General features: G+C 36.2%; 1 protein-coding gene across 3 annotated transcripts in view; it reads left to right on the top strand.

The window, feature by feature from the left end:
* The window catches only part of LOC110446497 (nesprin-1-like), a 323,100-nt gene that overhangs the window by 173,000 nt on the left and 127,328 nt on the right, over nucleotides 1-22,772 (top strand). For all 3 annotated transcript variants that reach the window (XM_021491669.1, XM_021491670.1, XM_021491668.1), the window contains 2 exons: nucleotides 106-282; nucleotides 1,091-1,396. In XM_021491669.1, the coding sequence (XP_021347344.1) occupies nucleotides 106-282; nucleotides 1,091-1,396 (483 nt within the window). The remainder of the gene's footprint in view (nucleotides 1-105; nucleotides 283-1,090; nucleotides 1,397-22,772) is intronic.

A 22,772-nucleotide genomic window follows, 5' to 3' on the forward strand; every position in this document is an offset into this window, starting at 1 on the left:
ACTTGAAAAAATACCCATGGAACCGTTCACAGTACAAAAGCCATACCTGTATGGCTAATGAGATAAGTGATAGCAATATTTCATGGCCACTCCACTGTGCTCCAGGTTGAGAAGCGGATGGAAAACGTGAGGGATACGATTGGTCAGTGGGAATCTGTTGATCGTCAGAGGACTGACCTAAGGAACTGGCTGCACAGCAAACAGGAGAACCTCCAGGAAATGGAGCAGCGACCTGCTAAACTTCATGCTGAGGCAGCCGAGCTGGAAATCGCAAATTTACAGGTAAAAGCTTTCAAGATCATGATATATATATATTAGAAATTTGGGGCAAGTCTTCAGAGAAATTTATGTTGTAATACTGACATAATCATCAATTTTTTCAATTTTTTATTTTTTTTGTCCACCCCCATACTTAGCATAAAATTCACATTTATGATACAACAAAAATAACAGGAGTTTAGATTCATAGCATTTATTCATACAACAATGTTTGGCAACCTAAGGGTACTCACACATGCTGCACATAACCTAATCAGGAACTTTGAAGTCTCGACAAAGTGACATAGGCCTGGCCAAAAACGTAATTACTAAGGGGGCAGAAGCTGAGTTACACTGGAGTGATAGGCCTCTGATGGTGTGTTCAGTGTTCTTAGAGGACCAACCTTAGATGAGAAGGTGACTTGAATCGGAAAGTTTGGGGGTATGTCTGGACAGCTCACTGACAGTTGTAAAACTGATGCAGCTAGTGTATCAAACCTTAGATTCGGGAGTCATGTGACGATTACTTATTGCTTGTGTTGAGGTATGACGTAGCATTTGTCAGTTGGACATATAGGGCTTCATGTTTGTTACAGGATACTGCTGGACAAAACCCTTAACAAAGGGATGTTATCTTGTTTTGGTCTTTACAAACACCCACACTGTAGATAGAGGTGGGGAAACCATTAAGTACCAGACTGTGTTGTGTCTTAATTCTAACTCACATAAGAAATAAAGATGAGGAGTTTTGTTTAAATGTTGTTTCACAAACCACGTTACTTCAGTATTGATTGTTGTCGTGTTGTAAATAGACCTGTTTTTATGATTACAGGCTTTGAGAGAAGAGGTCCAAGGGCGAGGACCAGCCATTGATGCGTTCCTGAACCGGTACCGTGAACTGACCCAGCACAACCCTGCCCTTGTGGACCCAGTGATGCGTGCAGTGCGTGAGGACTGGGAAGAACTTCTCGGGCAAATTGAAAATCTTCTAGAGGATAGGGAACAAGCTCTCCAGTGTAACCGCGACCTCCAGGAGCAGCAGACTGACATGGACCAGGATCTGGCCAATTTTGTGGACGAGCTTGAGAAGATAGAAGCTGCAGACGTAGCTGTCGTGGAAAAGTCTGCCCAGCTAAAGGTATGTGGACGTAGTCTAGACAGCGTCAGGCAAGGCCTCATTCTGTATCAACTCCAAAAAACAAGCCAAAAGTAATGTCGGAAAGAGGGGGAAATCATAACTGCATAAATGGGTCAGTTTTCTGTATCTTCCTAGGGTATTATGAATGTTTTTTGTACATAGTTATGTCCTCTTGTAGGTATTTATTTTAAAAAGATAATGAACCAGATGTTGGAAGGAAGCTTGAGTTAAGCATTTTGTTTTAATTCTCACTGTTTAAGGAAATGATAGAGTGTGATGCCTTGCCCAGCTGATTTTACTTAAGAGCTGATGTGTGTATCTAAACTGTGTGACAATTGCTGCATTACTAACGGTTGTCTCCTTAACATTGAAATCGTAACAAAATTGCTGTGGGTATACCTTTTTATACTAAACATGAAAAATCACACAATCTTTTTATCAAGAAATGCCTTTTATTTGTTAATATGATTACACTGAAAACACGACATAAAGATATGATAAAGGCACTATCATAAGTGTGATTTCAATAAAGGTTGCCATCGTCTAGTTTACGGCTAGTTATCTCCCTTGTTTTAAAGACGGCGGCAGACATTGGCAGATGTTAAATACAGTTTACATACATACATTTTATACTGTGTTTGCTAATAAGAGTTATGTTTATATAGTTGCCCACTTGCTTTGCATGCCTGTTGAGATCAATGTCCCGGTACAACAGTACCTACAGCCCATACAAATAAACCCTGCTCCACACTTGGACGGGTTATGGATCAAAATTGTCGATCAGTTTAAGCACATGTCACCATTTTGTTTATATTTCCTTTATCATCTTGAACTACGCTCTCATTGAGGCTATCAATGACTGTCTCCTAGTCGTTGGAGTGTTGAGAGAACATGTGTATCACTGTTGTAAATCACTTAATATTATCTCAATGACTTTTCACCTCCGCAATTCAAATCCAGTGCTCACTCTTCACCCCATGCTCGTAGTTAAATCTCTACAGTAAAAATTCTGTTGTTTTAATTTTCATAAACTGTTGTAGCTTTATTCATTAATATGAAGCTTCTGAACACAGATACAAGTCAATATAAAACTTGTGCAGTCTTCCTTCGATGCTATAAAAAGCTTTTGAATACAAGATTTACAGTCTATTCCATACCCGTATAAAACATATAGATTTATATTCATCAGAGTGTAAACCCTAGCTACATATACCTTGTGTTTGTCGGTTGGCTGAGAAGAAAGGCTGGGTAACACGGGCCGGGGTAAGCCATTGATTTAGGGGCGTAATCAATAACACTGACTGACAGAACCTAGGGTGTCGGACGGATTGTATATTGGAACGGCAAACATAAAATGTACACGCTTTTATCTCGCTGATTACGGCTGGCAGCTACCCAGGTAAATACACATGAGACTCCGCAGACTAGCTGGTTGGTTGGTTTGACCATAAGACAGTTACCTTACCCCGATAGAGAGGCAGGTTTAAGCATGCGATGGGATTAAATGGTATGGCTTTACAACAATGGGAAAGTTGTTGGGAGTTAAAGGTCTGATTATACTGGTATGTAGTGTATCAGGAGGCCGCATCATCCTTGTTAAAGCAGTGGCATGGTTATACTAGGGAAATAATGAACCATTCTTGTCTGTGAACAATCTAAAGTAATAGAGATCAGTGTGTGTGGATGACTGGCTGGCTAGATCTCTACAACACGTTCATTCAGAATTGAGTAAGTATGATCACAACAAACTGAAGTGGTAAATGATAAATGAGCATGTTCTCCTGGCTCTGTCTCTGACTTCCCATTATCTCTGAGCTTTAATTTCTATCCAGCCTTACCTGAGCTTTGAATACACGATCAATTCTCCTGTCGACTGATCGTCAGCTGCTGCAGAATTTATTTATACACCTTTTGTATTATATCAAGTATCTCACTGTTTATTTACCTCTTTTATTTACCTGCTTTAATCTACTACCTGTTATCTTGTTAGCTCACTAACTCTGTCAAGTAGAGGTAAAATCCTCAGCCCTGTGTTTAGGTAGGTCAGATCGTTAAATCTATTATAATTTGGCGGGAAAGGGATTACCAGTAAATTTGAAACTTGTTCCAACATGTCCAACAAACTTGTATATTGGATCAATACGGAGACAAATAATTCATTTTAGTTTGCTTGAATGCCTGTCAGCTATGGAGGTCTACCCTTAGGTACGTTAACGTGAACTGGACAGGTGTATCACAGGGAAAGTCTGTTAGATTTCTCTCCTACTCATGTCAGCAATCTGTGGCCATAACATTGGCACTTGGTGTGTAGCACTAGCCTTAAGTAGGTGAGTTACCACTGCCTCTATCCTCTATCATTGCCTATCTGCTTACACTTGTTCCTCTTTCTTCCTTTTCCTGGTGTGGTTGTAGAAATCTATTTATGGTGACCTGTGTATATTGAGGTAAGTGGTCGTTAAGCATTAAAAAAAAAAAAAAAAAAAATGAAAAAAAAAACCTAAAATACACATTTTTTCTTTCCCTATGCAGTAAATACCATTGGTGAAACCTTTTTGAATTCCAATGTTTAAATCTTCCTGCACTCGGTGCCTCTTTACGCAGCATTCCAAATGCAAAGCAAGTCAGCAACTGTCCTAGTACATTAAGATAGAGGTGTAGCTAGCTAGTTGGGGGTATTTTGTGTGATTTGGTAGGGCTCTGCATCCATGGTGCTTGCTCTGTGTGTTATTCAATGTTATCTTTTCTTCCTTATAACTTTACATCTCATTTATTTACCACTTCCTGTTGACTTTGTTGGAGGGACAATGAGTAAGATAAAAATAAAGGAATTTTATTTGAAAATATCTATGTTCCATTTTCTTGTCCATTTATATTTTTGACTAATGGCTTGGTAATCATAATTTTAATGAAATATTTTGTTGAATGGTTTGGTGCTAATTCTGCTTTTATTGACTGTTTGAGGGTGTCTAAAGTGGACTGACTTTTCAGCGGTTTTTGACACTAATTCCTCCTTTGTTGATTATATAAGATATAATGTCATTCCTCCAATCATCTACCCTGCAGAGACGCAAGTGCCGTTCCACACAAACACCAGACCCATCTGCCAGGTCATCTGGGCGACGCAGCAATCTCCTTGGATCACGCCACAGTGATGACGACGATGATGATGACGATGGTGATGACAGTGTGTTTAGATATCCTCCCTCAGTACGTGGCGGCCGTGGCAGTACGCCCAGTAAACGTAAAATAAGGCGTGGTCTAGGGAGCCAGCCCCACACTCCCCATTCAGCACGTCGCTCACATAGCAGCAGACCTGATCATGATCTGAAGAAAGGTGGCGCTGCTGCAGGATGTGAGTCAGAGAGCGAAGAGTCTGGATATGGTGAGACGTACTATACCATGCATGCTTCGAGTTTTGATACAGTCGACGTTTTTGGTTCTCAGACTTTAGATACAATGAGAGGTACACCCAGCCAGTTGTTGCTAGAAGCTGTGTCGGACGCCGAGTCCACTGGTAGTTATATAATCGGAGATTTTCCACAAATCAACCCAGATGATCTCCAGGATGCGGCATGTCAGACACCTGCCCATGCCCGCACACAGACCCCCAGCAACATGTGGGGCGGTAGCTCGCGTAACATCAGTACACAAGTGCCACGCACCATGCAAACCCAAACTGAAAGTCTGCCACAGAACACATCAATGCAGACATCCAACCTGTCTCTTAACTCTGTCGGTAATCAAACCCGGAGGTCCCTTGGAGGCTCCAGGACAGACTTGTTAAAGAGTATACTAATGGACGTTAAAACCCTCAAGGCCCAGCGGGGTATTGGCTCAGACACCCCAACAGATGATGCACGGTCTGTAGCCTCTAATGGGAGCCTGCCGCGAGAAATGCTTCAATCTCTGAGCTCTGATGTACGGACACTAAAACATGCAGGCAGTCATGGAGTTGCTGCCACACAAACTCTCTCAGAGCAGGGAACGCAAACTGGAATGAAAATATTTCCAGAAGGTGATCCCGTAAGGAACTCACGTCATGGACGTCTTCGTGATCTTATGTCTGATGTTAAAGACATGAAGGATGGGAATGACACTCGGTCGCAGCACAGTCTTGACATGCCATACGAGAGGAGCAGACCAATGTCAAGTGTAAGTGGGCTTCGTAACTCCCCCGTACGATTTGCCACTCCTGTTCCTCCACCTTCAAGACAAAATCGTGCTCTACCACCTCATCCTCCTCAAGAGAATGGGTTTGATAATTATGCACCCCCTGCAGGTTACTACCAGCCTATGCCAGTGCCAATGCCCAACCAGCCAATGGTAAATCTGAATTCCACAGCCCCAGCCACATTTGGACCGATGCCACACATGAACGGTCATCCTCCATACCCTACAGGAAGAGTCACCCAGGATGATCTTAATGCGATTAGTGACCGAGTTAATCGCTTACGTAACTACCAGATCCCTCCCCGTCGACAGTTACCTCCTCCTCCACCCCCTCAGTATGTTGTGCCAGTGTTCTCAGCCCCACCAAGACGTCGTGTACGCATCCAAGAATTCCCCCAATCTTTCGATGACCAACAGGATGGATTTATGTCCGACGAAAGTGAATATGATGGAGGTCGTGCTCCGAGGAGGAGGGGTCATGGGAGAGGTCATGGAGTACAGGATCGCTATGGACTAGATGGAGTACTCTCTGAGGCCAGTGAGGCCGCACGAGAACTCAAAATTCTTTCAAAGAAAATGAGAGATTCTCTTAGAGATGAACTCCTTAACGGTCCGTAATACAAAATGTGTCTTGGCTCTCATCCAAGATTATTCCCCCAATCTTGTGATGTTGAACCACTTCATGTTTAGGAACCAAACTTTTACACAAAATGTATGATTTCCCACATATTTGACCATGAGTGTTTGTTGAGTCTGTAAACCATTCCTATAGGATGTACTTTTTTACTTAAATATTTAAATGATAATGAAATCATTTCTAACAACGATTATAGATGTATTATACAATAGTTTTCAAGAGAAGGTAATCTTATATAATTTTTAATAAATTTAATGTGTTTTTCGTCCTATTTTTCAAAGTGAACTGTGATACCTATTCCACTGTACGCAACAGTTGTGTGAAATACTGTCCAACATAATGTGTATGTGAATGTCAAAATATTTTCATATCATAAGACTTTTATACCAATACAGGTATTTGTTTTTCCACAAGACGCTTATTTTGTACTAGAAAAAACATTGTTCACAGGGTTTTGTGAGAAAACCTCATTGATATCAGTCTCTAACATAACAATAGAAGGGAATGAATCCTTTATGTAATTTCGTTTAAAAGGGTTGGTCATTGAGAAAGCCGAAAGGACCCTTTAAATTGTATGCCATGCTTAGTCTGCTATAGCACACTATATACATTAATTGTGATCACGTCATTTTTACAAGCCTAATGTCATATTTACCATTATGTTTTGAGAAGGTTTGAATTTTATTCTTCAATCAACAATTCTTTTTCTTCATTTTTTTCTTTTGTGAAAATATGATTGATTTTGATAAGATTTTAGATATGTGTATTTGATATGAAGGGTGTTTGTGTGATACTGTGCTGGTGTTACATTGCCGTGGCTAAACCTTCATGGCTACACAGGTTTTGTGCTGGTGTTACATTGCAGTGGCTAAACCTTCATGGCTACACAGGTTTTCTAGTGGGATTTATTTTTTAAATTCATTGTTAACACTACAACTGTTGAGATGCAAAATAAAAGTTGTGTAGTCTGTTTTAAAATTCAATGATGTGTCAACTGAAAACTTGAACACCACTGTAGACCATAATGGGGTGAAAGGGTTAAGTGTAGCTTATTATGTTTTGGTGATTACTATAATTGGTAAGGAAAACTAGTGTGGTTACTGTTTCTTACTTGGCAGTTTAGCTAGTTTAATTTGGTGAAATGTTTGGTTCCAACTTTGTGGTGTAGCCATATTCTCATTCTGTGATACATCTGTTTCCAACTTTGTGGTGTAGCCATATTCTCATTCTGTGATATATTTGTTTCCAACTTTGTGGTGTAGCCATATCCTCATTCTGTGATATATCTGTTTCCAACTTTGTGGTGTAGCCATATTCTCATTCTGTGATATATTTGTTTCCAACTTTATGGTGTAGCCATATCCTAACTCTGTGATATATTTTATTCCTACTCGTTGATTAAGCCATATTGTAATTGATCATCACATTCTGTGATAGTGTTTTTAACTGTCCTTTTAGGTGCTTGTTCTAATTTTATTGTTTCACATTGCAAAGAAGAATAAATTTTTATACTATTTTTATCAAATTCAAAGAAAGGTTATAAAGCTCGAAAACTTAACTTTCTTGATGGTTGTTGATTGTCATTTATATTTTATCAAATATTTTAAATGATCCAATAGAATCCTGAGAAGACACTGTCTGGTGACACTGACCTCTGACCTCCAGTTGATAGGATATTTAGTCAGTTTGATCAAGCCGTGGATCTTGAAAGATCAATATATGGTGGAGTTGTTTTTGTCAGCAGGGTTAAAGATATACATGTACGTTAACATTGAATTCCTATTGGCTAGTTTGTATAGGGTGTAGTCGTAGTGGTGGACAGAAACACGTAGGTCACCTGATCACTTAGGGTTTTTTGTGATGTTAATTATTTTTATGTGATAACAGTATTTATTTGTTTACAAACAAGATCTGAATTTATATTTATCAAAAGGCTATTGTTTTTAAGTTGTTTTAACTTGATAACTTAAACTATACAAGTATTTTTTATTGAGCATTTTAAAACCCTGCTATGGTTTATGAATTTTAATGAATAGCATTGCATTAAGGATATTTACACTTCCTACAGATCAGCCTTTATTGTTTTTCCATTGTATTTTTATAACCTTACCCGTACTGGTTATATAAAGGACATTTCTGGCTGCCAGGATAGCTTTATATCAAATGTATGTGCCCTGAGGTTTATTATTTCACTGCCATTTCTGTCCAACAGGTTCTGTGAAGCCGTCATTAGGCTGCAGTGTTAATGATAGATCATTATGTAATTATTGATAGTGTTAGGTTTATAATCAAACAAAAACACAGCCCACAGCTTTAGATATTGGCCAGATATTAACCCGCCATTGCTGGTAGCTGGTAGGTAAATGTCATCAACCTTTTGATGATTGGGCAGAACTGTCAGTGTGGAGGATATCAGGGTTTTGTTTAAATGGATCTTACTGATGGGTCATGTAGAAACGATTGTGTATTTATTGTATTTTTCCAGTAAGATGTAATATTCTGTAGCTGTCACTGTAGTGAATGCTAGTTCTGTGACACACATGTCATCAATGAATGTAACATTGTTCTTATGAACAGGTGTATATTTGTGTATTGAAGTTGAAAGGGTGTTTAGAATTGTCATAAATGTTTTGGTAAGAGGACTTTTTTGGAGTCAGTTAGAGATGTTTTATATTAAAAAATAGATCTTTTGGAGAGTAAATGTATTAATGCGTTCCTGTAGTTACAACTCAGAAACTGTAGTTATTTAATAGCAAAAAAATAACCATTTTGATTGTGTATTACTAATTTATTATTTATTCATTTCTGTGATTATATACATCATTCCAAACTCCTAGGCATAGAAATGCTTGATTTTTTTCAAATATGTTTTTACAAGGTGATTTCAACATCCAATAAGTAAAGGCTGTTTGATATTTACATTCTAGAGAATAACTTCACATTTATTTATCCTGCCTGTAATCATATATGTGTATTTCAGTTACAAATATATCCTAGATATATTTAGAATTTTTCATAAATTAAAAAGAAATCTTATTTATTGTGTCAGATAGATGTTAAGCTATAATGAACAGTTTTGGTTATTGTGTCAGATGATATTTGTGCCTTTAACTGAATGCCTTTACAAGTTATTTTCACTAAGCAGCTGTTAGTTTACCTAACCATATCTATCTATATAAATTCCGTCCTTACTGGGTACTAGTTGTCTGGGGCAGTTTGTGTCTGCCTGTGAACAGTGTTAGGAAAGATTGTTATGAATAAAAAAGATATTATCAAGTTTTGAAGTGCTTTGTCTTTATTAAGAGTGACTTGTGTCTTTTGTAGAAATCTATCAACCAGCCAGTTATCCAATCAGATCACTATACATATAGCTACTTTCTCTCTATAAACTGCAATATATTCACCCTTACTTATTTATATTCTGGCCATTTCAAATATAATCAAATGGTAACGATTCTACGATTTTAAATTGTATAAATGTTCATAGATAAAAACAAATTCATGTTTGAATTGCACTGCAATTCAAGAGCAAATGGGGACAAAAAGTTGCCTGTTTTACAATAATCATGTGAGCATTACCAGCCAATCAGCTAGCCAGCCAATCAGGTATCTAGCATTCCTCTGTGGATGTCTAAAAGTATGTTTTATCCTGCCTTGGTTTCACAATCATATTGATATCTATGAATTGTAATTAATTGTGAACTGATATTTTTTCGATAAGATTGTGAAATTATGGCATGACAACAAGCCTATGAATTGATCAGACGAAGAGATATATTTCAAGAAACCGATGTTGTAGTTGAGCCTTTGTCACAACACTGCTGAACAAAGTACTACAACAGTAAGTGACTTTATTTGTCACTGGACACAATCTCCGTGGATCTACCTGACGTAGTGATTCATATCCATAACCATGTCCTGTCTGTACAGGTCTAATGATGGACATTCATTGAACAGGTCTAATGATGGACATTTATTGAACAGGTCTAATGATGAACATTCATTGAACAGGTCTAATGATGGACATTCATTGAACAGGTCTAATGATGGACATTTATTGAACAGGTCTAATGATGGACATTCATTAACAGGTCTAATGATGGACATTCATTAACAGGTCTAATGATGGACTTTCATTGAACAGGTCTAATGATGGACATTTATTGAACAGGTCTAATGATGGACATTTATTGAACAGGTCTTATGATGGACATTTATTGAACAGGTCTAATGATGGACATTCATTGAACAGGTCTAATGATGGACATTTATTGAACAGGTCTAATGATGGACATTCATTGAACAGGTCTAATGATGGACATTTATTGAACAGGTCTAATGATGGACATTCATTGAACAGGTCTAATGATGGACATTTATTGAACAGGTCTAATGATGGACATTCATTGAACAGGTCTAATGATGGACATTTATTGAACAGGTCTAATGATGGACATTCATTGAACAGGTCTAATGATGGACATTTATTGAACAGGTCTAATGATGGACATTCATTAACAGGTCTAATGATGGACATTCATTAACAGGTCTAATGATGGACTTTCATTGAACAGGTCTAATGATGGACATTTATTGAACAGGTCTAATGATGGACATTCATTGAACAGGTCTAATGATGGACATTCATTGAACAGGTCTAATGATGGACATTCATTGAACAGGTCTAATGATGGACATTCATTGAACAGGTCTAATGATGGACATTCATTGAACAGGTCTAATGATGGACTTTTATTGAACAGGTCTAATAATGGACATTTATTGAACAGGTCTTATGATGGACTTTCATTGAACAGGTCTAATGATGGACATTTATTGAACAGATCTTATGATGGACATTCATTGAACAGGTCTAATGATGGACATTCATTGAACAGGTCTTATGATGGACATTTATTGGACAGGTCTAATGATGGACATTTATTGTACAGGTCTAATGATGGACATTTATTGAACAGGTCTAATGATGGATATCATTGAACAGGTGTAATGATGGACATTCATTGAACAGGTCTAATGATAGACATTTATTAAACAGGTCTAATGATGGACATTCATTGAACAGGTCTAATAATGGACATTTATTGAACAGGTCTAATGATGAACATTCATTGAACAGGTCTAATGATGGACATTTATTGAACAGGTCTAATGATGGATATCATTGAACAGGTCTAATGATGGACATTCATTGAACAGGTCTAATGATAGACATTTATTGAACAGGTCTAATGATGGACATTCATTGAACAGGTCTAATAATGGACATTTATTGAACAGGTCTGATGATGGACATTCATTGAACAGGTCTAATGATGGACATTTATTGAACAGGTCTAATGATGGACATTCATTCATATCTTATACATTAAATCTCCCATTGAACAGGTCTGATGATGGACATTCATTGAACAGGTCTAATGATGGACATTTATTGAGATTAAATTCTCAGGCTAGTTTTTTTTAATGTTTGCATGACATGAACCAACTTCAAAGTTAGTATGACAGAAAGTTATAGGAAGTTAATAGTCACCTGTATGAACATTTTTTTCGACGTGAACCTTTGAAATTGTTTTTGGATTTCATTGCATCAAAGATTTTGTGAATTGATTCACAAAACAGTTTCTGCAAAGTACAAACTTTGTTATAAAATTAATAGATTAATACAATGGAACCATATCATTATATTTGCTTTGTATAGTAAAAAAATGGCTACACGCTTCATATGTTTACACCTCTCAGTTTACATCAAAGTATCATATCTCACATCATATCTTATGCATCAAATCTCACATCATATCTTATACATCAAATCTCACAGCATATCTTATGCATCAAATCTCACATCATATCTTATACATCAAATCTCACAGCATATCTTATGCATCAAATCTCACAGCATAACTTATACATTAAATCTTACATTATATCTTATACATTAAATCTTACATCATATCTTATACATTAAATCTCCCATTACAATTATATATCTCAGTTTACATCAATTAAAGTATATCTCACAGCATATCTTATGCATCAAATCTCACAGCATATCTTATGTATCAAATCTCACAGCATATCTTATGCATCAAATCTCACATCATATCTTATACATTAAATCTCCCATTACAATTATATATCTCAGTTTCCACCAATTAAAGTATATCTCACAGCATATCTTATGCATCGAATATCACAGCATATATTATACATCAAGTCTCACAGCATATCTTATGCATCGAATATCACAGCATATCTTATACCTCAAATCTCACAGCATAACTTATACATTAAATCTTACATCATATCTTATACAGTAAATCTCCCATTACAATTATATATCTCAGTTTACATCAATTAAAGTATATCTCACAGCATATCTTAAACATCAAATCTCACAGCGTATCTTATGCATCAAATATCACAGCATATCTTATACATCAAATCTCACAGCATATCTTATGCATCAAATATCACAGCATATATTATACATCAAATCTCACAGCATATCTTATACATCAAATCTCACAGCATATCTGATACGTCAAATCTCACAGCATATCTTATACATCAAATCTCACAGCATATCTTATACATCAAATCTCACAGCATATCTTATACATCAAATCTCACAGCATATCTTATACATCAAATCTCACAGCATATCTTATACATCAAATCTCACAGCATATCTTATACATCAAATCTCACAGCATATCTTATACATCAAATCTCACAGCATATCTTATACATCAAATCTCACAGCATATCTTATACATCAAATCTCACAGCATATCTTATACATCAAATCTCACAGCATATCTTATACATCAAATCTCACAGCATATCTTATACATCAAATCTCACAGCATATCTTATACATCAAATCTCACAGCATATCTTATACATCAAATCTCACAGCATATCTTATACATCAAATCTCACAGCATATCTTATACATCAGATCTCACAGCATATCTTATATACATCAGATCTCACAGCATATCTTATATACATCAGATCTCACAGCATATCTTATATACATCAGATCTCACAGTATATCTTATATACATCAGATCTCACAGTATATCTGATATACATCAGATCTCACAGTATATCCTATACATCAGATCTCACAGCATATCTTATACATCAGATCTCACAGCATATCTTATATACATCAGATCTCACAGCATATCTGATATACATCAGATCTCACAGTATATCTTCTATACATCAGATCTCACAGCATATCTTATACATCAGATCTCACAGCATATCTTATATACATCAGATCTCACAGCATATCTGATATACATCAGATCTCACAGTATATCTTATATACATCAGATCTCACAGCATATCTTATACATCAGATCTCACAGCATATCTTATATACATCAGATCTCACAGCATATCTTATATACATCAGATCTCACAGCATATCTTATATACATCAGATCTCACAGCATATCTGATATACATCAGATCTCACAGTATATCTTATATACATCAGATCTCACAGCATATCTTATACATCAGATCTCACAGCATATCTTATATACATCAGATCTCACAGCATATCTTATATACATCAGATCTCACAGCATATCTTATATACATCAGATCTCACAGCATATCTGATATACATCAGATCTCCCGTTACAATCTCTCAGCTGCCTCAAGAATAACAGGGAAATCAAAGGTTGATTTGATATTGTTCCGTATTTGATCAAACTGATTTGGCAATATCAAATATGGTTTTCACATAGAAAATGATAAAACGATGGATTTCACATAGAAAATAATAAAAATGTGTGTTAAAATGTTGCTGCAATTATTTATTTTCCATCACAACCATCCTATTTTTTAGTTTGCACACACTAACATTATCTAGGTCCAGCACGAATCTAATCTAACAAAATTCACATGTGTTTGTACAGTATCATGTATCAGGGTGTATACTTAGTGTGGAATTAACTACAAACAGTTGACATTGTTATTGAACAGAATATGTGATCACCCACTTTTTGAAAATGAAACTTTAAGCAAGGGTCTGTACAAGGCTACTCTAGACCTGTTGCTGACGGGTACAATCTTCTGTCAGGTGACTGTACCAGATCAGGCTACTCTCGACCTGTTGCTGACAGGTACAATCTTCTGTCAGGTGACTGTACCAGATCAGGCTACTCTAGACCTGTTGCTGACAGGTACAATCTTCTGTCAGAGTCTGTACAAGGCTACTCTAGACCTGTTGCTGACGGGTACAATCTTCTGTCAGGTGACTGTACCAGATCAGGCTACTCTCGACCTGTTGCTGACAGGTACAATCTTCTGTCAGGTGACTGTACCAGATCAGGCTACTCTAGACCTGTTGCTGACAGGTACAATCTTCTGTCAGAGTCTGTACAAGGCTACTCTAGACCTGTTGCTGACAGGTACAATCTTCTGTCAGAGTCTGTACCAGGCTACTCTAGACCTGTTGCTGACAGGTACAATCTTCTGTCAGAGTCTGTACCAGGCTACTCTAGACCTGTTGCTGACAGGTACAATCTTCTGTCAGAGTCTGTACCAGGCTACTCTAGACCTGTTGCTGACAGGTACAATCTTCTGTCAGAGTCTGTACCAGGCTACTCTAGACCTGTTGCTGACAGGTACAATCTTCTGTCAGAGTCTGTACCAGGCTACTCTAGACCTGTTGCTGACAGGTACAATCTTCTGTCAGAGTCTGTACCAGGCTACTCTAGACCTGTTGCTGACAGGTACAATCTTCTGTCAGAGTCTGTACCAGGCTACTCTAGACCTGTTGCTGACAGGTACAATCTTCTGTCAGAGTCTGTACCAGGCTACTCTAGACCTGTTGCTGACAGGTACAATCTTCTGTCAGAGTCTGTACCAGGCTACTCTAGACCTGTTGCTGACAGGTACAATCTTCTGTCAGGGTCTGTACCAGGCTACTCTAGACCTGTTGCTGACAGGTACAATCTTCTGTCAGGGGTCTGTACCAGGATACTCTAGACCTATGTTGCTGACAGGTACAATCTTCTGTCAGGGGTCTGTACCAGGCTACTCTAGACCTGTTGCTGACAGGTACAATCTCCTGTCAGTGGTCTGTACCAGGCTAATCTAGACCTGTTGATGACAGGTACAATCTTCTGTCAGGGGTCTGTACCAGGCTAATCTAGACCTGTTGCTGACAGGTACAATCTTCTGTCCGGGATCTGTACCAGATCAGGCTACTCTAAACGGGTTGCTGACAGGTACAGTCTCCTGTCAGGGGTCTGTACCAGATCGGGCTATCTGTATTATGGAAGGTGACCTATATATCCCATTCAATCTAATTTGGCTGTTATCTTGTATGTGCAAACATTTTTCATATTATGCCTTTGTCATCATTTCACAAAAATCTGCACTTGTTTTATTATTTCTGATGTGGTGGGCAGTTGTCCTCTTATTGCCTGCATGTTAGCTGAGGTATATTTGAGAGGAGGATATCTGCCTCATAATTTGTTATAATCGTTAATATATGAGACATGAGAATGCTGTCTTGAACATGTCAAAATAGATCCAATTTCTTCTTCTTCTTCTGGTTCTTCTAATCGCAACTTGTCCGGGCCATAACTTTTAAACCGTTAAAGATATCTTGATGGAACTTTAGGTATGAATGCATCGCCCACAGAAGGTGTGCAGTGCACTAGAATTAGGTCACTGTGACTTTCAACTCAAGGCAAAGGTCAAATAGGTGCAACATTTTCAGAAAATTCTTGTCCAGCCCTTAGATATTAAACCGTTAAAGATATCTTGATCAAACTTGAAGTATACTTGCATCACCCACAGAAGGTGTGCAGTGCACTGGAATTAGGTCACGTGCTTCACTCTGTACTAAATTATGTCCCTTTGTTTAATTTTAATACCGAAGGTTTTCCAGATCATAAGTTCCATGTTATTTCACCTACGTTGACCAAACTTACCATATTTATGTATCTTGGGAAGGCGAAATCTCACGCACTCAAATCAGGTTAAATTTGCTGTCACAGACAGGTTATATTTGGTATCACAGACATATAATATTTGCTATCACAGACAGGTGATTTTTGCTATCAAAGACAGGTTAATATTTGCTGTCAAAGACAGGTAAATATTTGCTGTCACAGACAGATTATATTTGCTATCACAGACAGGTTATATTTGTTATCACAGACAGGCAATATATGCTATCACAGACAGGTTATATTTGTTATCACATACAGATAATATATGCTATCACAGACAGGTAATATTTAGTATTACAAACAGGTAATATTTGCTATCATAGACAGGTTATATTTGCTATTACAGACAAGTGATATTTGCTTTTACAGGCAGGTAATATTTGCTATTACAGACAGGCAATATATTCTATTACAGACAGGCAATATATGCTATCACAGACAGGCAATATATGCTATCACAGACAGGCAATATATGCTATCACAGACAAGCAATATATGTTATCACAGACAGGCAATATATTCTATTACAGACAGGTAATATTTTCTATTACAGACAGGTAATATATGCTATCAAAGACAGGCAATATATGCTATTACAGACAGGCAATATCTGCTATCACAGACAGGCAATATCTGCTATTACAGACAGGCAATATATGTTATTACAGACAGGCAATATATGCTATCACAGACAGGCAATATATGCTATCACAGACAGGCAATATATGCTATTACAGACAGGTGTACCAGATAATTCGTATCAGTGTTGATGTGGCCTGGCCATATTGTATACCTGGTATGGTAAGATACCCTGACAATAATAAGGTGTTAGATACCTTTACAAGCCCTTGAGATGTGTGCGGTACCTGTTGCCAAGAAACTTCCGTCGCTGTTTGTGCCAGATGAGATATAAGGCATCGCTACAGGTATCTCACAGGAAGGTGTAAGAATGATGGACAGATTGGAGGGCTACCTCACTGATAAACATGTGTACCTGTTCGTGTGTGGGCGGTTACCTGAGAGGTTTGTGATTAAGTTGTCTGTGATGATGCTGTATTATCTGTCCAGGTGATCTGTAAGGTGAGACTAAGGACTAATACACATCGCATTCTCACCTTTAAGATGTATGTATAGGAACGAAATATGTATAAATATATATATATATAGATACAGAATATATATATATAGATAGAGAATGTATAATAAATGTATATATATAATAAATGTATAGAATATATATATATATATTTACAGAATATATAATGAATGTACATATAGATACAGAATATAGTCCGCCTGAAGAAGCCCTAGAACTTAGAAGGCAGAAAGGCCTAAGAGGCGATCTGAAAAAATTATGTTTTTATTCTATATTTTCCTTCGCAAGGACTTAATTATTTATTATCTACTATATATAAATGTATATATATAATATATATATATAATAAATATATATGTACAGAATATATAATAAATATATATATATAGATAGATACAGAATATATAAGAAATATATATATATATATATACAGAATATATTATAAATATATATATAGATACAGAATATATAATAAATGTACATATAGGCACAGAATATATAATAAATGTATGTTTAGGTACAGAATATATATAAAATATATATTAAGGTACAAAATATATAAATAATGTATATTTAGGTACAGAATACATAAAAATTGTATATTTAAGTATGAAATATATAATAAAAGTATGTTTAGATACAAAATAAATAATAATTGTATATTTAGGTACGGAATATATTTAAAATTTATACTAAGGTATATAATATATAATAAACGTATAATAAGGTACAGAATATATAATATATGTATATTTAGGTACAGAATATATATTATATGTATATTTAGGTACAGAATATATATTATATGTATATTTAGGAACAAAATATATAATAAATGTATATTTAGGAACAGAAGATGTAGGTAAATATTGTGTATAGGTACAGGAGAAATATTAAATGTTGATGAACGTTTGATTTGATTTATACATGTTAGAAAAATTGCAAGTTCATCACATTAAATGTGTCAATCTTGTGATAATTTTATAGTGTATAATAGCTAATCTAGGACTCTGCCACTAAACAGATTAAATGTCAATACCACGACTTATCTAACTGTACAACACAGCCATTATAACACTTTTGTACACCTCATTTACTTCTTGATAGAATTAAATCCGCTCAAAATCATTCTCGGATAATAATCTTCTTGGTGATAAAGCCTGGGTGTACTAGGGTGAAAATGTTGTGTCAGCGTTATTTAGCCTGTAGGCTATAGAAAAGGAACCTATGCATTCCTTTAAATACAAATATTAATGATACTTAAAACGTATGGCTATTATTGCATGAATAAAGTTGTTTTCCTGTCTGAACATATACACCTTATATATTTGGGCCTGTCCCTGTATGAGACATACTTTGTTGAATAAGTATAATAAACTTAAAACTAAAAATACAAATAATATTCAATAATTCAAAACCCACACTAATGACACCATTATGATGTTTTGTGTATTATATGTATAATAATAATAAATAATATGATGTTCTTATATACCGCTTTATCACAACCTAGTTCGTAGGTCGCCTTAAAAATTATTAGCCGTGGTTATAGAGCCCTTTGCAACCAGCCAATACCTTTCTCAACTCCCTGCCGTGATTCGAACCTGCAACCCTTCGGTGACGAGCCCGGCGTCCTACCACTAGACTACCGTGCCTGCTTTATGTTAGTTGAGAATAAAAACACTACAAGTGACTAAAGGTGACTAAAGGCAAGGTGTTATGTGATAGCTGCTTTCATTGAAGAAAAAGAAAAACAGGAAAATGTTTTTGTCTGAAAAGAAATCAATGTTACTTTATACAATTTGATACTTCTTCAATTTCCACAAAAGTTTATTTCAAGAGCATCAAAACTTTTTGGAAGGTACTTTGTCAGATTTAACATTTCACTGATTTAAGCAAATATACAAACTGTTTTGTCCAATAAATATTACAGATTAACCAGATCAGGTAGTAAGACCTATATGATTGGTCATTCTCTGTATGAACACAATCTCTGAACTGTATCTGAGTATTTTTGTGTGTGAACAAATTTTCTCTTCTAAATTTCATGACAATAGTAACAAGTACTGTATTGAGTAATTGAGTTTTGTGTACAACATAGTGATACGTGTCCCAGGTTTCACAGTTAGAGCACATGTGTCCTTATACAATGCTGTCCTTAGGTAGGATTTGGCTTCGTGAAAACTTTTTAGCTAAATCTACATTTTTAACAATCTTCACTTTGTACTTATAGACGTTTAGAGGATTGTTATAGATATGAACATTGATATATGTAGGTTTGTTTATTTAATCCACAAGTCTACATTTAACCCCAGTACGGTGAAGGGATTGGATAACTAGTGTCATAACTCAGAGCTTCATTTAAATTAGTGTGACTAACATTACAAAGACAACGTATTTATATATTCTGAGAACAATTTGTACAGAATAAAAGCAGCTATTTATTTTCAAATCATATTTGAAATGATGGAAATTCTACAGTCAAAGGGAAATAACTGCATGTTGTTAAATAGCTGTTTTACTTGTGACTATAGTTTACTAAAACTTTTTACTTGTAAATCAAATGTATGAAGGAAAGGAAATGTTAAAGAAAAGGGAATTCAGACTAAAGCTCCCTTATACAGTGGACACATCTACCAATCACATATTTACACTTATAGACATTTAGAGGATTGTTAAATAATGTAGGTTTGTTTATTTAATACACAATTCTACATTTAACTCTTTGACTGAATGTTTCTACAAGTAAAAATACAGAAGAATTGAGACAAGGTATAAGGCTGACATGAAATGATAGTGAGATCCTTGTGACGGTACAACCTCCATCCCAGTACGGTGAAGGGATTGGATAATTGGTGTCATAAATCAGAGCTTCATTTAAACTAGAGTGATTAACAGTACAAAGACAACATATCTATATATTCTAAACAATTTGTACAGAATAAAAGCAGCTATTTATTTTCACATCGTATATTTGAAATGATGGAAATTCTACAGTCAAAGGGAAATAACTGCATGTTGTTAAATAACTGTTTTACTTGTGACTATATAGTTTACCTAACTTTTTTCCTTGTAACTAAAATGTATAAAGGGATATAAAGGTTCATTAGAAGGAAACTCCGACTAAAGCTCCCTTATACAGTGGACACATCTCATTACATCAGCACTTTAATGGATATACTACAAAAATTGTCCTGTTCAAAAGACAAAGTAATTTTAGAGAAATTTCTAGGCAGACTTACCGGACCTCTGATAAACTTAAATGAACGTAGCTGGGTGTTTTTTTGCGTATGATTTACAATTTAATTTTGCCTACATATTTCCAGACCTAGATTTTGTATTGTTTTACTAAAAGTATGCAACAAAATATAATTTCTGAAAACTCATTAAAATCCAAAGCATATAAAAATAGAATTTAAATGAAAAGATGTTTATATTCCTTTTTTTTATTGATGTTTATGAACAGTACAATCTTTCATAAACAGCACATGCAGTTTCACAAACTTATTGTGTAGTTTCATCACATTAAAAGCCACCTAACGTTTAACCTGTGAGGTCCAGATCAACAGTTCGAGGATTATAACGTGTTCGACAAGTCCACCATTCTGTATTCAACTATGTTAATTTTCTGGAATAAAAAAAAAGAGAGGAACTGTTTGATACTTCTAATGTTGAATCCATTTTATTATAATGCTGATTTATAACGTAATTAACGATCAAAACATATTTAAGTTAAAAACATCTTTAAAGATAGCTAAGAATCCACTATGTGATTCTGATTGTCCATTCCTACAAATACGATTTTACACACCAAGTAAATGAGTACTTCTGTGGTATCACTGTAATACATCGGGGTGAAATAATAAATAAGCACACTTAATGATAAATCAACTACAACAGGGTAACGATACAAGCACTTAAATTGTTAATCCTTCAGCTATGTCATGTCTGGCTGACACCTATGTAAACACAATGAGCACAGACTGCAGTCTGTCTAGAGGTACCATACTTAGACGGCATGCAGAAGGTGTGATACACAGATGGTGTGATACACAGAAGGTTTAATACACAGGTGTGATACACAGATGATGTGATACAGAGATGGTGTGATACACAGATGATGTGATACACAGATGGTATGATACACAGAAGGTGTGATACACAGATTGTGTGATACACAGAAGGTGTGATACACAGATTGTGTGATACACAGATGATGTGATACACAGATGGTGTGATACGCACAAGGTGTGATACACAGATGGTGTGATAAACAGATAGTGTGATACACAGAAGGTGTGATACACCATCTGTGTATCACACCTTCTGTGATACACAGATGGTGTGATAAACAGATAGTGTGATACACAGAAGGTGTGATACACATATGGTGTGATAAACAGATGGTGTGATAAACAGAAGGTGTGATACACAGAAGGTGTGATACACAGATTGTGTGATACACAGAAGGTGTGATACACCATCTGTGTATCACACCTTCTGTGATACACAGATGGTGTGATAAACAGATAGTGTGATACACAGAAGGTGTGATACACAGAAGGTGTGATACACCATCTGTGTATCACACCTTCTGTGATACACAGATGGTGTGATAAACAGATGGTGTGATACACCTTCTGTGTATCACACCATCTGTTTATCACACCATCTGTGTATCACAGAAGGTGTGATACACAGATGGTGTGATACACAGATGATGTGATACACAGAAGGTGTGATACACAGATGGTGTGATAAACAGATGGTGTGATACACAGAAGGTGTGATACACAGATGGTGTGATTCACAGAAGGTGTAATACACATGTGTGATACACAGATGGAGTGATACACAGAAGGTGGGATACACAGATGGTGTGAGACACAGATGGTGTGATACCCAGAAGGTGTGATACACAGATTGTGTGATACACAGATGATGGGATACAAAGATGGTGTGATACACAGTAGGTGTGATACACAGATTGTGTGATACACAGATGGGGTGATACACAGAAGGTGTAATACACATGTGTGATACACAGATGGCGTGATACACAGAAGGTGTGATACACAGATGGTGTGATACACAGAAGGTGTGATACACAGATTTGAATACCTGTTAAACAAATGGAAAGGATAATACTAAGGACTTAAGCTATCAAGGATAAGATAGAGTTCCATAAACACAGGGTATTTGAGCAATAGCAGTTGGAGTAATCCAAGGTTACTTTACAAAGAACCTAGCAGAACACAGTCCAGAAAACTATTTGACAAATGGGTGCATTCAAGTAATGAGAGTTTGAGGAAGCGAGGTTTCACTGTACTTCTGTAGTGTACTACATATCGATAGCTGTGTCAGCAGTGAACTTTGTTTTTATCTTCGTAAAGTTATGATTCTTTCCATTGTAGATGTCAGTACAACACTCAGTAACGATTAAATTATGCGTAATGTTAA

This window comes from Mizuhopecten yessoensis, unplaced genomic scaffold (genome assembly GCF_002113885.1).
Source record: "Mizuhopecten yessoensis strain PY_sf001 unplaced genomic scaffold, ASM211388v2 scaffold2741, whole genome shotgun sequence".
In the NCBI taxonomy this organism is placed as follows: Eukaryota; Metazoa; Mollusca; class Bivalvia; order Pectinida; family Pectinidae; genus Mizuhopecten; species Mizuhopecten yessoensis.